General features: G+C 54.1%; 4 protein-coding genes across 4 annotated transcripts; all 4 read right to left on the bottom strand.

Moving 5' to 3' along the window:
- Window positions 1-1,176: 1,176 nt before the first annotated feature.
- Window positions 1,177-3,583, bottom strand: B0T26DRAFT_711500 (major facilitator superfamily domain-containing protein). Its single transcript, XM_060442044.1, has 3 exons — window positions 2,927-3,583; window positions 1,780-2,854; window positions 1,177-1,726 (listed from the first exon to the last, which is right to left on the bottom strand). The coding sequence occupies exons 1-3, from the start codon at window positions 3,221-3,223 to the stop codon at window positions 1,527-1,529; spliced, it is 1,572 nt and encodes a 523-aa protein (XP_060296770.1). The 5' UTR covers window positions 3,224-3,583; the 3' UTR covers window positions 1,177-1,526.
- Window positions 3,584-7,875: 4,292 nt separating this feature from the next.
- B0T26DRAFT_309766 (uncharacterized protein) lies at window positions 7,876-10,256 on the bottom strand. The gene is made up of 6 exons (XM_060434304.1): window positions 9,808-10,256; window positions 9,461-9,721; window positions 9,375-9,402; window positions 9,057-9,289; window positions 8,407-8,986; window positions 7,876-8,343 (listed from the first exon to the last, which is right to left on the bottom strand). Exons 1-6 carry the CDS (start codon window positions 9,854-9,856, stop codon window positions 8,160-8,162), a joined length of 1,335 nt encoding a protein of 444 aa, XP_060296769.1. The 5' UTR covers window positions 9,857-10,256; the 3' UTR covers window positions 7,876-8,159.
- A 248-nt stretch (window positions 10,257-10,504) lies between these two features.
- B0T26DRAFT_644979 (putative estradiol 17 beta-dehydrogenase) lies at window positions 10,505-11,595 on the bottom strand (the record flags this gene model as incomplete). The annotated part of the gene is made up of 2 exons (XM_060437670.1): window positions 10,505-10,638; window positions 10,731-11,595. The coding sequence occupies 2 exons, from the start codon at window positions 11,593-11,595 to the stop codon at window positions 10,505-10,507; spliced, it is 999 nt and encodes a 332-aa protein (XP_060296768.1).
- Window positions 11,596-13,031: 1,436 nt separating this feature from the next.
- On the bottom strand, window positions 13,032-13,565 carry B0T26DRAFT_606702 (uncharacterized protein; the record flags this gene model as incomplete). Its single annotated transcript, XM_060435829.1, has 3 exons — window positions 13,032-13,137; window positions 13,218-13,420; window positions 13,503-13,565. Coding segments are annotated over 3 exons (372 nt in total), but the record flags the coding sequence as incomplete, so codon positions are not given.
- Window positions 13,566-16,996: the final 3,431 nt, after the last annotated feature.

Raw genomic sequence — 16,996 nt, 5'->3', positions numbered from 1 at the left:
CGCAAAGTCAGTCCTTGAAATTATGCCCACAAGTTGCACAGAACCTGCCTCGCCTGCTCCATACATTCACGCTCCGGCTCGCATTGGAAGATAACTCGGCCCGCGGAAAGGCCGTGGCTAAATTTGCAAGACAAAATACACTGTGAGCACCTCTCTTCTTTGTGTTTCGTGTACTATCTAACTCATGGAGCGTCGTAGTCGAATTACGAAAGCGTTTGTGGCAGCGGCGGAATTTCTTCAAGATGCAGAACAGGACAATAATCAAGAACGGGCCTCAAACAATGAAGAAGAGACGCCCTCTCAAGAACATGACAAAAGCATTGCCGGCAAAGAGATTACAGCGCAAAGGGTCGTCCACTGGCTTGCGTCTCAGCCGTTGTTGGTCTTAGCTATGGACAACCTTGAACTCGAGGATGCCGCGATCACCAAAATGTCGTGGGGTGTGAAGGAGGACGAACTAGGCGATTCTGGCTTGGCGAGGATCGACTTTACAGTGAAAACGACTGCATTCTCCTGGCTCACGGCTGCAGTGCAGCGTACAATTCGCCTCGATTATTCGAATACCCATGTCCTGAGCGCCGTGCAGACCTGCGTTTCGTCCGTTCTCCCCCAAGCAAGTGGAAGCAGAGCGCTCTGCCCACAGTCTCTATAGGTAAAATTGTTCTGGGACCCCCGGGATTTCATCAACTAACAGGGGTACGATGGAGCCAGCTCACTCCTCACAGCCGTGACAATTAGTGGATCTGAAGATAGCCCGCGACTGCTTCCATGCTTGCAGTATGTCAAACAGACATGGCCCCTGGTTGGTGAGCTTGTCATGGACGCCATCGCGTCCGCGGCTGCAAAACCCCCAGGCACCGCCATCAAACGTGAGTGATGTTGAGAGTTTGTTGTGGCTGTGATTGTTTATCATTTTTTCTTTTGCTTGTTGGTTTACTCGTCTATTGACGCTGTTCGGTATCAATCTTCCCACATTTTTTTCCAGTTAACTAACTTCATGTGTAGGCACTTTATTTGATAATACCGAGATTATATTAGGTATCAATAATGGCGCTGTGGCTGCTGTCGAGTGCGCGGGTCTCTTTGATTCCATTCTCGAGGTAACCGAGGCTCTGGCCTGGGCCGGCGCCGCCTTGCGGGAGGCCTTGGATCAAAATTCAATCCGATATAGCGTCATGAATATGAGCCGTGCTTACCCACTGGAAGGCTCTCCGATAGTAGTGAGGTTCTCTGAAGAGGATCTTTTTATGGAGAATGGCCCTAGATTCGGTGCTAGCGACTGCTGGCAGGGCTTGGTTAAGAACCCCGTTATTGCGAAGGGGTTTCCAGTCCCATTCCGGCCAAACATGGGCGCAAACGAGACGTCGTCTGCATCATTTGACGCGGCGCTCTCTTCGACAAACTCCCGACTATCTGAGGTAGGTACCACGCTAATTAATATTCCGAGATTAGACTAATTACAGCGAGAGCATATAGACATTAGACTATGGTGAACTCCTACTAATTACTTGACGACGGCCAGCAACTTAGGCCTGCGCAGGCATAGGCGGCTGAGCATTGCTACTGTGGACTGTACCCTCTTCCGCCGTTCCTTCTGCCGGCACGTCCCGTTTATTTGATGGCCAGTCGTCTTTGCGTATAGCCCAGCCGCCAGACCAGCCAAACCACCCCTCTTCCCGGGGGCCGCGAACCAAGCAGATGAGGATAGCAAGCGCAATGAAGGCAACTGTTGATACTCGTGTCAGTTTTCAGCACAATCACAAGCCCAGGCTGACATACTGCTGCAGCTGCCGCTATAAACCCAGCCGCCCTCGGCGTACAGCCTGTTGCCGACGGCGGTGCCGGTCAGCTGGCCGGAAAAGGCGGCGACCATGTAGGCCGTGTTGACGCGGTTGCGGGCAAGGGGCTGGATGCCGTAGATGGCGGAGCGGTTGGCGATCTGCGTGAATTGGGCGCCAATGTCGACGGTGATGGCCTGAATAATGGGGCCGACCACGTGTGTCGAGCCCGTCACGGTGCCCACCACCAGCCCGGCTAGCTCGATGGTCAAGCCTAGCAGCGCCGAGAATAGCGGGACGACGCGGTCGATGACCAGGCGGCTATAGATGGGCGCCGACACGATGACAATCACGCCGATCAGGCCGAACAGGCCGATGACCGTCGACGAGTAGCTGTAGGGCGGCGACGACAGCAGAAACGACAGCGTGGTCCAGTACGACGTGAAGACGGCGCTCATCAGGAACGACACCAGCGAAGCCTGCAGCAGCAGCGGCTCCGTGACCAGCAGGCGCGCGACGCTCCACAACATACCAAAATAGTTGAGCCCGCCGGGGTTCTTGGACGGGTAGTCGGGCAGGAAGACATACAGCAGCGCCAGCACGAGGAACTGCACCCCCAGCCCAAACCAATAAATATCACGCCAATCCGTGTAGCTGGCCATGACGCCCGACAGGATGCGCGCGACGAGGATGCCCAGCGACAGGCCGGAGACCACCACGGCGAGCGAGCTGGCGCGGCGGTGGGCGGGGGCGAGGTCGCCGACGAGCGGCAGCATCAGCTGCGGGGTGACGGTGGTGGCGCCGCAGACGAACGAGACGCCGGCGAAGGCGGCGAACGAGTGCGTCAGGCAAAGCACCAGCCACAGCGCGGCCGTGAAGCCGATCAGCGCCAGCATGAACGGCCGCCGCGGGAAGATGTCGCCCAGCGGGCAGATCAGCAGCAAGCCCGCCGCGTACCCGGCTTGCATCAGTGTCGCCACCGACGACGCCTGCTCGAAGCTCACGCCGAACGTCTCGGCCATGCGGTTGAGAATCGCTTGGTTGTAGTACAGGTTGGACACGGTGAAGCACGACGCCTTGTTTCCGGGGAGGGGTGTCAGAAGAAAAGGGGGAAGGTAAACAGGGGAACTGAGAGAGGGAGGGCTCACAAAGCCAAACAATATGTTCATCCACACGGTGAACTTGGGCGGGTTGTCCGGGTCGTATCGCGCCGGCCTAGGTTTCCAGTTCCACAGCCGGCGGTACAGGGGGATGGGAAAGGCGGCTGCGCCGGCATCTTCCGTATCCGAGGATGTCTGAGAGGGCTCGGTCGGCGATGGCGTCTCGACCTTTTCCGCTAGCCTGCTGTCGTCGTCCGTTCTGGACTCGCTGGGTGGGCCAACATCGGGTGGGAGCAGCAGGGGCGGCGGCGCCGGTGGCGGCTTGGCTCTCTCCGCTTCGGCCATCTATAGTTGTCTGTCAAAAGTGTAGATAATATCTAATTAATTTTCAAACGCTGGGAGGAACCTTGGCTGCCGAGAAAACGTGGGACTGGCTTGGAAGATGGATCATTGGGGGGGTTAGGGGGGTGCAATTTGAGTGGCTGCCCCCAGCAAACCCAAACTGGGCCAACTCCGATGAACGGCTGTGGCCCGGACTCCGACGGGCTATTGCGCTACATTAGCATGCGTGCGCGCCATGTGGCCGAGCTGCGGCAACGGGCTTGGCGCGAGCGAATGCCCCGGGCTATATGCGGGCTGAGCTTGGCTGAGCTTGGCTGTGAAAGTTGATAGGGGTAGTTAGCTATTGTCATAATTACTTGTCTGGTTTTTGCTTGCTTTTATGTTCAGTCGGATCTATCCAGACCAGCCCTGCCGGTATTGACCAAAGTAGCCCCGGGGCTAGCTAGACAAGCACGTCGGCCGATACCGCTAGTCCGGCAGTGAATCTAGCTCCGCTGACGCCATCATCAGTCATGCTGCGATCGGCGTTTAAACGCCGTGTCATCGAAACCTTGGCCAGCCACAACAGCCGCCGTGCACTTTCTGCGTTTGGCCTGGCAACGACGGTAATCAAGACTAATTAATTATCAACATTACTTTAGCCTCTTTGAGATTGGTTGCAGGGCTGGCGAATGAGAGCTCTTCGAAAGACACAATGCAGCATGGAACCGTGCTATTCTCTCGCAGTTACTAGCCAGTTAATTAAAAAAAAAATGCGGGATAAAAACAGTGCTACAAGTATCTTAAACCTAGGTATTCCAATTACTTGCCGAACTTACGATCCGGGCGGTGTAAAAGCTCAAGACCACCCACTCCTCCATCGACATCCTCTGAAACCGGACCCCAACAACCCAGATCAAGCGATCATGCCAGGCAGAGCTGGCAGCCGCAATACTCCGAGTGGTTTTTGAAAGCGATTCGCGTCCATCCCTTGCAGGTGCTGGGAGTGGAACTAATTGCCAGGCAGTTGGTTATTATTGTCAGTTAATAGGCGTCGGACTCTGGGCTTCTTTTGCAGCACTGGTTTGTAATTACCATTTGACTTTATTGATGCGCTTGTGTTTGGAGATGTTCGAGCATTTGGGGCAGATCCACTGCTCCAGTGTGTAGGTGCACATGGTTGTGGTTTTGTGGATTGGCACGTGGATCTCTCTGTTCGCGAGCTTGCACTGAGCAACTTCTCGTTTTCAACGTCCGAGTAGAGTCTATCCGCTCTGTTTTGTGTGTAGCTATTGTAACGTAGCAGTCTGTTGGCAATGGCGGTGGAATGCCGAGGGAATAATTAACATTGGGTGGGGCCGGATCCCAATGTTACTTATACAAAAGCTTGCTTGATAGAGCTACTGTCCCCTATGTCCTCACAAACCTCTTGACTTCCCAAGTTTAAAACACTTCGTACAGTCTGGGACAAACGATTCCGTGGCAATAATTCACAAGTCTTCCACCAAATGGCTGGCAAACTCGTGCGGCCGTTTAACCTTGCATCAGGACAAGGATTCTCAGATACTCGCTTAAAACTCCACTAGAATTCCTCAACTAATTATGCGAGGGCACGTAGGGAATGCATGTATGTGTATTGCTTTCTATGGAAGCTAAGCTATCTACGCGTGGGCGGAGAATCTATGTGCGGGGGATAGGCTGGATCTGCAGGGGCCAACCAGTGCCCCGGGCTAGGCCTGGGCCTAGCACACTAATACTTCCATCATGATGAAGCAAGAGGACATCTGGATCACGTTTGGGGATAAACCGACCCTGAAAACGTTTTTACGAGATCGGCCATACCATCAAACATGCCGATGCTATCTATAACCACTGCTAGTGGGATTAGGAGTACCCCTTCCTTATTCCCCGGATGCGGAACTTTACTCCCGGCCAGTACGAGGCAGACAAATTCGCATCATCCAGCAGTGGAGCAAGAAGTGGAGGAGCTACCCGACACGCCCATAGTCATGAGCAGCTTCGCTGCGCCCGTCCTACAAAATCAGATACCGCTGTCTGGCAAGCACACACCAGAGTGCCGTGTAAGCATCATACCCATCCTTTCATTAACACTAGCGGTTACTAACTGACATTTTTTTTAGGAAGCGCTGCACCCGCTGTAGCGTCGACTATATTCTGTTTCATCTGCTTCAATGAGACTTGCTGCCTTAAGGAGGGACTTCCACAGTTGGATTTGTCACAAAAGTGAAATGGCTCATACCCATCACCACGTACACAACAAGATTGACACAGGCATCCGCCGCGGTATAGCAAACCGGCAAACAATTGAACGGCACCGAGAGAGTCATACCGGCCGGCTCACAAACCTTACCACCACCATGCAAGGTCAACGTATTCGCCCAGGGCACATAAAGCGCACCAAATGTCTGGCTGCACAGGATCGCTCTTTCGCGCCATCTCCCTGATCCAGCACACACCCATCAATCCACGCCTCAGTCAGCTCGCGCGACCACATCAGCCAGCGCGAAAATCAAGCGCTCAGGTATACCAGCAACCCTCGGGCTCTGCTAACCATTTGGAATCAAGAGCCGTCCTATTGCTGATACCTACTCCAAGACCAGTGCAATGGCCAAGTTCATGTACCCGGTTATACCACATACTTGGGCCGCTTTTGCTAAAAGAAAGGAAGACTAATATATCGATCTACCCGGGGAACCCCCTGAAGGGAAAGCAGTCCTCAAGCCTGATGCTCAACAGCGAACTACCTTGTTACGGAAAGGCCTAGGCCTAGGCCTGGCGTTGGCAATCGCTATGAATGAAGCTGAAGATAGGAGATTGAAGGCTTGGTTGAAGCAATTAGAAGACGAAGATAAGCCGTGGGAGGACCTTGGAAAGAAATCTAGGTCGTGGCTCTATTGGACCGAGGAAGAGTGCTTTGACGGCCTGTGGGCCTTTTTGAGCTCTAATTAAGACCAGGTCGTCGGTGGTTTGGTTCGATCAACGGATTCCAAATGTCCAGCTAGATGCCAGAACCACAATTGCAAATGTAAAGACACAGTTGATTCCTTTTAAGCGCCATGCCCAGGGCAGATAGCACCGACTATTCATTCAGCATCGCGGCTATTCCCGGACGCAGAGGCGATGCTTGGTTTTCACCGTCCAGAAGCATTTAGGAGACAAGGAGGGACGAGACGGAGACTGGAAATCGCTTACAGATTCGAAAAATACCTTGCTGCGCCCCCTCCAACCTGGAGATGTATACCAGGCGCACGAAAAAGACGCGATTGCATCGGGCCAGTTAAATACGAACATCTATGAGCCGGACCTGTCGATAGGGTATGGCCTGGCTTCTCAAACCCGAGTGTCTCGCTAGAGATAGCGGGTCGGAGGGATGAGAAATCAGGTGTGGGAAGATCGGCGAGAGCGGGTCATACCAGAAATGGCCTACCACGGCCCAAGGCTACACTCAACAGTGGTGCCTATGGACGTCTGGGTGAGATACACAACGTAGTGCAAAGAGAAACTTCGCGCACAAGCAAGCAAATATTTACTCCCTGTCAGACTGCAAAGAGAAGCCAAATACTGGTACATGTCGTCGGTTCAGGGAGTCACGCATGACTGTCTATGTGCCTGTACGACCTAAGTGAAAAGTCGCCAAACAGAGACCCTTTCAGCAGCGTCTATCCAACAAGATCCACGCTTTCGCTCTGCTTATAATGGTAAGCCAAGCCAAGCATACCCTGTTGTCGGCTAGCATCTCCATGAAGCTCTATTGTAACTCCCAGCATGTTGTTACAAGGACATAAGCGACTACTATCTCTTGCCATCTATTAAAGCCGACCTCACTTGTCCTTTGGCGGCTTGGAGCACGTGTTGCAGAGCCCAAAACGGTTGATATAGTTCCGAAAGGTCGGCTTCCCACACTTGCCGGCGTCCTTGCACGCGATCGCGTTGACCTTTTTGTTCTTGTAGAAGGCATTGCATTTCGTGCAGAGCCACTTCTCCTTGTCGAAGGTGCACATTTTGATTAGTGATAGTTGATGCAGCGTGTCAAGTGTGGTACAAGAGAATTAATTGGATATGTATTGGAGCGTGTCTTAATGGATTGTGGGGACGAGGGATGGTTGGTGATGATGATTCTGTGTAGTTGGTTGGATGTACAAGACGCCCTCACGCGGTATTTATATGGAAGGTAGATTAATCTCGATAAGCACAAACAGAGCCTGTACGCAATGTTGTGCGTCGTGTCTTTGTGGCACTGCAATACGAATACCTGCCGAGACTATTGCTATAAATGTTACGATGTTCTTCGGGGCAAAACAGTTCAGCAGCAGGATCCGGACTTGGTGACGATACCTTCGGCGACTGGCCACAGCTGCCCGCACTGCCTTAAGGCTTGTTGTTCGGTTGGCAAATGAATGACTTCCTGCAAGAGTCAACAACCAGTCATCAACTAGTATTCAGCGTATTTGTGTGGAAGCTGGGTAACATCGCTTCCGATGGCTAAGAGTCGAAATTAGCGTCGTCAAAGTTCCCAGAGATAGAGACTGGCACCACATAATTATAGACGTATCAAGCGAGCAACTGGGCGGTTATTGTTTTAAGTCCATGGCTGGCTTTGATCTGCTAGATTGGAGGCACAGAATGAGGAACATTGCACAAGAGGCCATGACTAGTAGATGGTGAAACTCATTTTGGCCAAGGTAATTACAAGTAACTATACCTAAACAAATCGACAAGAGCGCGCCGCTGTGGCGGCAAACAACTCTGAACAGACCCCAGCCCGAACGAACAAAAAACATGACTCCAGTTTCGCTACCAGGCGTGCAAACATTTCCAGACACAAAACAAACTCCTCGCCAACAGTCCCCGCTGCACAGATTCTCCGGAACAGAAACACCCCAAAACGCCGCGCAAGCCAATATCAATATCAGGACCCAACATCATACTATTAACATTTTCATTCTTCGTTGTGGCGGGTATAGATGTTATCCATCTCCTGGTCGCCATCCTTCGGCGGCTTCGGCTGGCGCGTGCAGCGCCAGATGCAGAAGTATACCGGCAGCAAGAAGATGACGACGCCGGCAGCGAGGACCGAGTAGCCGAGAACGAACATGGTGGTCTGCTGCGACAGCTTGAGGCCCCTGTATTTCCCACAAAGTCAGATTGCGTCACAGAAGACAAAAGACGAGAAGAAGAAGACTCACAGGCCGTTATTGATCAGAAAGAACAGCCACACGAGCCGGCCGAGCCACGTGTGCGCCGTGCTCAGCGTCTGGCTGCGCGGCGACAGGTCCTCGCCGCGGCGCTTGGCCGCGCGCTTGGCAAAGCCCAGCGCGAGGCCCCACGCGACGACGCCGAACATGAGCACGATGGTCAGCAGGCCGAGGACCTGGTGCGGCGTGTTGAACTTTTGCGACTGTTCATGGCTGTCAGCTGGGGGAACAGACTCCAGATTTCCATGGCCAAGACAACTCACCAGAATGTGCTCCTTGCTGATGAGAATTCCCGGCACCATGGCGCCGATGACGAGCGCAAAGTAACCCAGCGACGACAGCATGGGCAGGGTAGGCCAGCGCCGCAGCGCGACGGTGACGAGGGTGTCGAAGGGGGCGACGGCCAGAGCGACGGCCGCGAACATGGCGCCGTGGGCCGTGGCGGCTTTGTCGGTGTCGCGGCGGAGGCCCGAGCCGACGAGGTTGGCGCCGTCGGACGCGTTGCGCAGCGTGCCGAACACTGTGCCACCCAAGCTGCCGCGCGCCTTGATCATGTCCACGGAGAAGGAGCCTAGGTAATTGCAGAGTGTCAGAGCGTGGTTCGGATCAGCTGCGTGGGAAGGGAGGGGGAAAACACGAACCGTAGCCCATGTGCCGTCTGAGCGGGGCGGCCGGGTCGTCAGACGTCAGGTCCAAGCTGGGGCCGAGCGCAAAGATCATGGACTGGTTGCGGTCGCCGAGGTTGAGGGCGCCCGTCTGCCACGAGCGGCAGTTGTGGCACGTCCCGTTGACGAGGATGCTGCCGTTGACGATGCCCGTGCCGGCGTGCAGCGTGAAGCGGATGTCAGGCGAGTACACGGGTTCCGTGTCGCCGCTGAAACGGCGCGTCAGCCATCGCTCATCACTGACTCACTCACACGCACACAAGCTTTCAGTGAGGGGATAGGGGCAGTCCTTACGTGCTGAATCGCGGACTGAGTGTCACGCCTGCGGAGAAAACGGTCAGCCACGGCCCGAACGAGGGCGGTCCGGTGCGGGCTCTTACCTCCGTTCCCCGAGAGACTCTTCTGGGCAAAGTCGGTGGCAGGGTAGGCGACCAGCATCAGGGAGGAGGCCATGTCGCGGCCGAAGCCGAGGGCGACGTACTGGAACCACGTGGGCGCCGTCATGAAAAAGTTGATATCGTCAGATGTGTCATCGGCGGGGACGTTGATGGAGAACTGCGTGTTGGTCTCGAAGACGAAGAGCGTCGACACGGCGCTGCTGTTGGTATCGGCCGCCGCGGTGGCTTGGATCGTCAACAGGCCTTGATAGTGTCGTCGACGACGTTAGTCCGCTGCCCTCGTTCATGATTCACTTTCACGGCGGCGGGTCGATGGCGGCTCGACTTACCGAGGAGCAGCGCCGCAAGCGCGGGCCAGGACCGCGGGTATCTCGCCATGATCTCTGAGGTGGCGAAAGAGCTAATCAGACAACAATTGAAGCCGGGGACAAAGGGGAGACTGTTCGAGATGCACCGGTGCAGGACAGTTCACGTTGGAATCTGAAAATGGCAATTAATCATGGACGGCCATGTTTGGGATTCCACGGCGTGGGAACTCGCCCGTAGTCACCCCAGGCCCGTCCCGCGAAGCACGCTGCTGGACCTTGTGCACCCATCACTCCCGTCTATTTTGGGCGGGCTGCCCAATGTCAAAGCTCCTGCAGGCAGGTGCTGCCGTTCTGAACGATTGCAGGTTGCTGGCGCTAAACCGGAACATCCCGGCGTTCTGATTGGCTGGCGTTGAAAAAGGAGAGGCGGCACATCTTCGCTAAACCCTTGGCCCCCCCCCCTTGGCAGCAAATCCCCAGGGTCGGGGTCCCCAACCAGCGGTTCAGGGGCGCGTTCTTACTGGACAGCAGGCGCCAGTAAGCTTACCGTCCGAGGGCGCGAGCAGCCCTGCGCTGGTTGGGGGAGAGATTTCGCGTGGGGAAACAGAAGCCTGTGCCACACGCAAAACCGCAAAAAATGCCTATTTCCATGCTTTATCCGTATCTCCAAAACCTCAAGTAGGAATTTCTACCGCATATTGACCACAACCAATTTTTTTCACAGGTATTCCTTGATCTGTTCCTCGGTCCACTCCCAGAACTTGGCCGTACCCCCCGTGCCGCCTTCGTCTTCCAGCTTGGCCGCGTTGAGCAGGTCGGGCCGCAGGTTGCCGAATCGCCCAAACGGAATAACTGCAATCAATGCGACGATTAGTCAATCGGGGTCTTGTTTACCAGGCGATCGAATAAGGCCTGGACTGGAAAGGTGAAAAGGTAGCACTCACCCCAGCTGCCCGACTTCTCCATCGTCACGTCGGGCGACAGGGCCGCGAACAGCTCGGTTGCCGCGCCCATGGGCGGCGGATAGCAAATGGGCGTGACGAGAAAGCGGAACAGGGCCGTCTTCTCGCGCGCGAGCTCGGTGCGGAGGTTGCCGGGGTTGATGGGCACGCTTACGATGCCGTCGGCGCGGTGGCGGCGCGCGTACTCGACGCCGAGCGCCCACACGCCGACCTTGCTGAGCCCGTAGCGGTCCATGCCCGGCACGGGCCGGTGGTAGTCGAGGTTGTCGGTGGGCAGGCCGACGTCCTTCTCGCCGTACAGCTCGACGCCGAACGAGGCGAGCCACACGACGCGCACCGACGCGGGCGGCGACGACGCCGCCGTCACCGCCAGCGTCGGCGTCAGCAGCTGCGTGAACAGCAGCGTGCCGACGCAGTTGATGCCCAGCGTGATCTCGTGGCCGTGCGCCGTTCGCACCGGCGTCTTGACGTCGGACCCCATCACGCCGGCGTTGTTGAACAGCACGTGCAGCCGGTCCTCGCGCGACAGGAATTCCTGCGTCGCTGTCTTGACCTGGTTCAAGTCTGCGAGGTCGAGGTGCAGGAAGATAAGCTCGCCAGCCGAGTCGGGCGCCGCCTTTTTGATCTCCTCGATCGCCGCGTCGGCCTTCTCCGGGAACCGTGCCGCGGCGTACACCTTGGCATTCTTGCTGTAGAGCACCCGGGCGACTTCCTTGCCCAAACCGCTGTTAGCGCCTGTGACTATGTAAGTTTTGCCGCGCAGGTCTGGCAGATCCTTTTCGGTGAAGGTCGGCTTCGGCGGCCGAAATTGCGTCCAGGAGCTGGAGAATGATGGCGAAGGCGGCATGGTGGGCGACGGAGGTGTTGTTCTGTGTTAATTACACGATGGTCAAACTTCCACGTCATTCATGTCAGCGGTCATGACAAAGGACTTCAGGCCCGAAGAATATTGGGGGGCAAGCGCTGTGCGTATAAATGGCGTTCAATGCTAGTAAATCAAGTCTGTTTCTAGGTCAGACTGGGAACTGCGGAACACCCGGTGACTAACTACTGCGCCACCATCCCACCTTTGTATTCAATTACTCCGAATTGCGATCCTATCTTCTTCCAGGACACGACATTGAAGAGGCCAATAAACGTGAAGTGTGGAAGCAAACTGTGGGGGCGAAGGACGAGTTGTGGTCGCGACCCTGGCTCAACAGCTGAGGCTAGTTCAGAAAGCGGTCAAGTTTGGACCGGTTTGAGAGGCGGTAAACCGGCAGGATCGCCCTCACGGGACATGGAAAGGGTACCAATCGTCGGCAGTGAGGCAGGCCGGGAAGACGCTGTGGATACCTTGCGCCGCACGCGTGGCCGACATGGCCTTGAGCCTTCCTCCTGGCGTAACCGTACCTCTAGTTGGGGGGTAGAGTAAAAAGCAAAGCCAACCAACGGCGAGGTTTCATTGGCCAGGTCACCACGAGAAATCTACGGAGCCCGGGTCTAATTTGGCCGTTGGCATCAGGCCGGTCAGCCCATTTTACAGAAACTTGGCAATTCCTGCCGGACCCCGCCACACCAAAACGGAGTTGCATCGACACAGCGAGACTGCACTTGCTTTATGTCTCGGAAATAGCTCCTAGAACTAGGTTCTAATTACCTTATTCTCGATTTCAGATTAATTCTCACCGTAGCTTTTGCTCACTTTCCCCCAGCGACCCCTGCCAGTACATTAATCTGCAGAGCCTAGGTAGGATTACGCTGAATAGACGAACCAAAGTTGGTTCTGAAACACCAGAATCACCACGTTCCTGGACTGGAAGGGTGATATCGCCATCGCCAAGGCTGGTAAATACAATCCAATCCCTGAATGTCTGTTGGCGTGGTATCTAAGGAGGAAAAGAAAATAACAAATGAACCGGCCAGGAAAGGTCTTTATGATGGATATTTCTAGAGAAGGGATAGGCCTCCAGAATTCTGAAATAGGTATTCAAATAGCTATTACCTCCCTCAGCGAAAAGCCTTTACAGCGAGCCGTAAGAAACTACGCAGTAAGTCTATTCGGATATTGGAAAGTACCACGCCAGCGAGCATTCAGGGATTGGACTGTAGGCGGCAGACACGGCAGACACGGCAGCTCCAGTGAATCCCAGCAAGGTAACGAAACAACGTGCCCAAGAAGCTTCTCGTTAATTAGGTCGAAATATAGAGTTTAACAACTGCCGGCCGTCATAATTAGAAGACAAAGTCGAGATATGACACGCCTGACGTGCTGGTATCAGCCGACATATAGGATCTCAGGTCTCAAACGTAATAGTAAATCTTCACGCAGGTGTGCGACCTCCAGTAGAAGGTGCGCCTATGGTTGTCCTTGTACCCGCCGAAGGTTCTACGTCCGTTCCAGCCCCGTCTAGCAAACAATTAGTTAGCCGACTTGTCTTTCTACACGCGACAAGAGGCGGAGCTGAAAAATGCAAAATGTTAACTCACCCAATACCGGTGTAGTCCGGATTCGACTGCGCATCGAGCGGAATCTCCCACGAAAAGGTGATTCCAGACGGGAAGGTGCACGACTTGTTCCCGCCTTCCCACTGATACCAGTCCTCGTACCAAGTCGTGGTGTGCTTTACGCACACGCTATTCTCGTCGGGCTCGTACGCCAGGTCGCTGCAGTCAAAGTCATTAGTGCAGTCCTGATCGTAGACAGAATCAGCCCGGCCCAGCTTTGCAAATTGGGCGATAATTATAACTAGTTGATGAAAAAAAAACACTCACCACGACAAGAGACATCAGTCGAGGCTCTCCTTCAAAGGCGCAGTTCAACAGGTGGACGCCCTCAACTAGCTGCGCAGCGCGGGTTTCGATATCGGAAGTCAGGGCGCCAAGAATGCACCGAAGAAACAGACAGCCGATGAGAAGCGCCACGTGCAAAGCGCAGCCAGCCATAGTAGATTGAAGGTAGGTATATTAGTTGAGCTTTATCGCAGAGAAGACGGGTGGAAAGGCCACGCCGGTTTGATTGCGTTGTCTACTATGAGACGAGGGAAATATTCTTCACGCTTCAAAGGAAATTCGAAGCAGCTCGCAAGATTGAGGAAGGCGCGCAGGAGTTTTTAAAGGTAGGGAACGTGCATGAGACGTTCTAGGGCTGTGAGCCTGAAGAAGAAACGAGGAAGGAAAAGAGATGCCGGGAAAGAGGCCACTATTTAAGTTTCGAAAAGGGGCCCGGAACGTTACAGGCTCAGCTGAGAGCTGTGCGGATTGAAGCTGTTACGACATGATTCAGCACGACTCAGTGGCCAACGAGCAAACACGGCAGGAGGGTCCCACACACAGGGCAGGCACGGCCAGCTGAACTAAGTTTGGCCCGAAAGAGAGCCCAAACGGCAGGGGCCACGAAGACGCGGCGCCGAAACAGGTAATTACAGAGGGGACGGACGGTTTAAGGCTTGTTTAAGAAAGATTTGGGAAATGCAAGTCGCCCGGCAAGAAGAAGTGTCAAGTAAGTAAGAGTAGCAGCTTGAATGTAGACTATATATATAACGTGGTTTATCACCGAGCGGGCCACTTTTCCTCGACTCCATGACTTCTAGACTCAATTACAACCGCACCACAATAAAAATTCAATCGGAATCCATCTCGTTGTCTTCACCCGATAGTTCTTCATCCACGGGACAGGTTCGTACATTATGCCCAGGCTTTCCGCATCGTCCACAGCACCGAATAGTCGCCGGCCCTGCCTGCGACGGACCCCTATCCTCGTCCTCTTTGCTCTTTTTCTGGCGACTAGAATCTATTTTGGCTATCAAACCGCGCGCATCTTCTACAGAAAGTGCACCGCCTTCTTGGAGTCTCGTGCGCTTGGCCCGCCGGCGCTTTGCAAGGGCCTGATTGGCCTTCTGAGTCATACGGAGCTCTGCCCGCAAGAGTGTCATCTCGTACGCGATTGCCTCCGTACCCTTTGCTAACTGCTTAATAGCGTTAAACATTGAAGTCGGCGAGCTCCCTTGATGGTCGCTAATCCTCTTCCGTACGAATTGGGATTGCGAAACAGCCTCGGCCGCCGTACGTGGCGTCTGGGAGGTCCAAGGGCTGGCGTCGGCGGAGGGGGGGCCAGTCGGTGTTGGCGTCCGAAGCTTAATATCTAGCTTCGATAAGACGGCTTCTGGGTCGAATGGCACTAATCCAGCACCGCGGAATCCAGCTATAATGTTATTAAGCGTTATAGTGTCGTAGTGGGCGGCGATAAAGGCGATCAAGAACTCGGGCTTAGTAATATGGTTGATATGAGCTCTAATGAAGTCTTCAAGTTGCTTGCCGTACGACCGTTTCAAGGCGCTAAAACAACCAATATCGAGAGGCTGGGTAAGGTGCGAGGAATGTGCAGGGAGACAGAGAGTAATGATGTTCTTCTCCTTGCAGTATTGCTCAACTCGTACGAAAGATGGCTTTCATGACCGTCCAAAATAATCATGCGATAACCACCCTTCCGCCGGGAAGTAGTATGCTTATTGTCACGGTCGCCACAGGGCTCATGTGACAGGATTGATTCTATTGGCTGCATTGTGCTTAGGGTGTGGCCTGTGCGCACTGAGCACCACTACCTATTTCTCCGCGCCCTGCGCGGACCCGGCGATAGATTCCTTTCTCTTCCTTAGCTTTAAATCCGCATTCGTTGCTGCCTTCAACCATTGACATCCCTACTGCGTAAGGCGGGCCGTCACACTTATCAAAGTGCCGAATCCAATCCATAGCCGTTTTATTATCAATCCAGCCGTTAGAGGAGGGCTTGATAACCCAGGAGGCTGGGAGATCGGTGTCTTCGTACCATGACTTGAGGTGGTTTTTGCCTTGTACGATGAGAAATGACGGTACCACAAAGCCGTCGCTACTCACGCACTCAATTGCTGTCGCCCATTATCAATTACCTGGCTGTAGTTGCTTGCCTCGTCCGCGACGGTCTGCACGTGTAACGACCATTGCAGCGCAAATAACGCCCATCATAAAGCCAGTCTCGTCGAAGTTGTAGAAATCGCAGTCTTGGATACCGTACTTCGTACGCATATTCTTTACCAGCTCGAACCACTTCCTGATAAGGTCTGGATCCTCGCAGAGGGCCCTCTGGAAGCCGTAGGCGCGAGAAAAACGCGTCTTTAGCTCTTGACGGCGTCGTACGAAGCGGTATGCCCAGTTCTTGCCGACGCGTTTCGCGCCACGCGTCGTACGAAGGAGATTCGCCATTTCCTCAACACCCTCGATCCGGGGTGGAAATCCTCGCGAATCTAGGTCGAGAACATATCGGACAATCGTTTCTTCTTCGACTTCGGTCAATTGATGGGCGGCGTTACGCGCTTCGCGTTTCATAACGCGGCCAGTCATTCTGGCCTGGAGAGTAGTTCTGGGTACGTCGTACATCTGTGCAGCGCGTCAGATTGAAATTTTCTTAGATGTATGGATAGCCTCGATAGCAAGGATGATTTTGGCTTCTTGGGTTTGGTTAGACATTGTATTGGTTGTGGTGTGCGATAGTTTGAAGTGTGGAGGTTATGGAGCCGTGGAAAAGTGGCCCGCTCGGTGATAAACCACGTTATGGAAATATACACATAATCATATATCTGTCCTAGGCGCTGCGGTATCACCATGCGTTGGCAGTGTTCCGTTGCGAGGCCATCCCATGGCACAGGTCAGACGTTCTGCTTCTTGGCACTCGAGATTAATACATTCAAGGCCCCATCCATCCAATCATGAGGCCAAGGCAGGGTACCTTCGTCCGATGACAAGTCGGTTATTCAATATTGAATAGTTATCTATTCTGTCAACGACCCATCAGGTTCAACCTAGTCGGGTAGCTGTCTGCGTTAAATGCCATTCAGCCTCTTGCGGGGAGATAATACTAATGTGTCACGTCGCCGTGGTCCCTTGGTGACAGTGACGGTATTTTTATGGAGCATGGAAATAGTACGTGTGCTATAGTTGGACCGAAAGAGGCCTCTCGGCCTGTTCGTTACTTCAAAGTGATGGGCGAAGTTGCCGTGGCTCTGGGCGACAAGTGATTTGTGTCGAGTCGTGCGCGTTGCATCAGTGCAGGGTGCTGTAGTTCACTTTAGGATAGAAAGCAAAGCCGTGTCAATTAGTAGATTAATTACGCCCCGGGGGCTCTATCGGGTCCAACACCCACGACACTTTCTCCGCTGCCGCCGCTGCTGTCTTCAAAAATCCCCTACCCTGACATGGGAGAAAAATTCTAGGCAAAACAGTTCTTGTAGACC

The sequence above is a fragment of the Lasiosphaeria miniovina genome (genome assembly GCF_030549165.1).
Source record: "Lasiosphaeria miniovina strain SMH2392-1A chromosome Unknown B0T26scaffold_4, whole genome shotgun sequence".
Lineage (NCBI taxonomy): Eukaryota > Fungi > Ascomycota > Sordariomycetes > Sordariales > Lasiosphaeriaceae > Lasiosphaeria > Lasiosphaeria miniovina.
Note: the sequence above shows the minus strand (reverse complement) of the source record. Positions and strands in the feature narration are given on the sequence as shown.

Coding starts and splice junctions, on each gene's coding strand:
- B0T26DRAFT_711500 (XM_060442044.1), bottom strand. CDS start 3,223: ATGGCCGAAGCGGAGAGAGCCAAGCCGCCACCGGCGCCGCCGCCCCTG. Junction 2,855..2,926: donor TGAACATATTGTTTGGCTTT/GTGAGCCCTCCC, acceptor CCCGGAAACAAG/GCGTCGTGCTTCACCGTGTC. Junction 1,727..1,779: donor TTATAGCGGCAGCTGCAGCA/GTATGTCAGCCT, acceptor GAGTATCAACAG/TTGCCTTCATTGCGCTTGCT.
- B0T26DRAFT_309766 (XM_060434304.1), bottom strand. CDS start 9,856: ATGGCGAGATACCCGCGGTCCTGGCCCGCGCTTGCGGCGCTGCTCCTC. Junction 8,987..9,056: donor CAGACGGCACATGGGCTACG/GTTCGTGTTTTC, acceptor GCAATTACCTAG/GCTCCTTCTCCGTGGACATG. Junction 8,344..8,406: donor TTTCTGATCAATAACGGCCT/GTGAGTCTTCTT, acceptor TGGGAAATACAG/GGGCCTCAAGCTGTCGCAGC.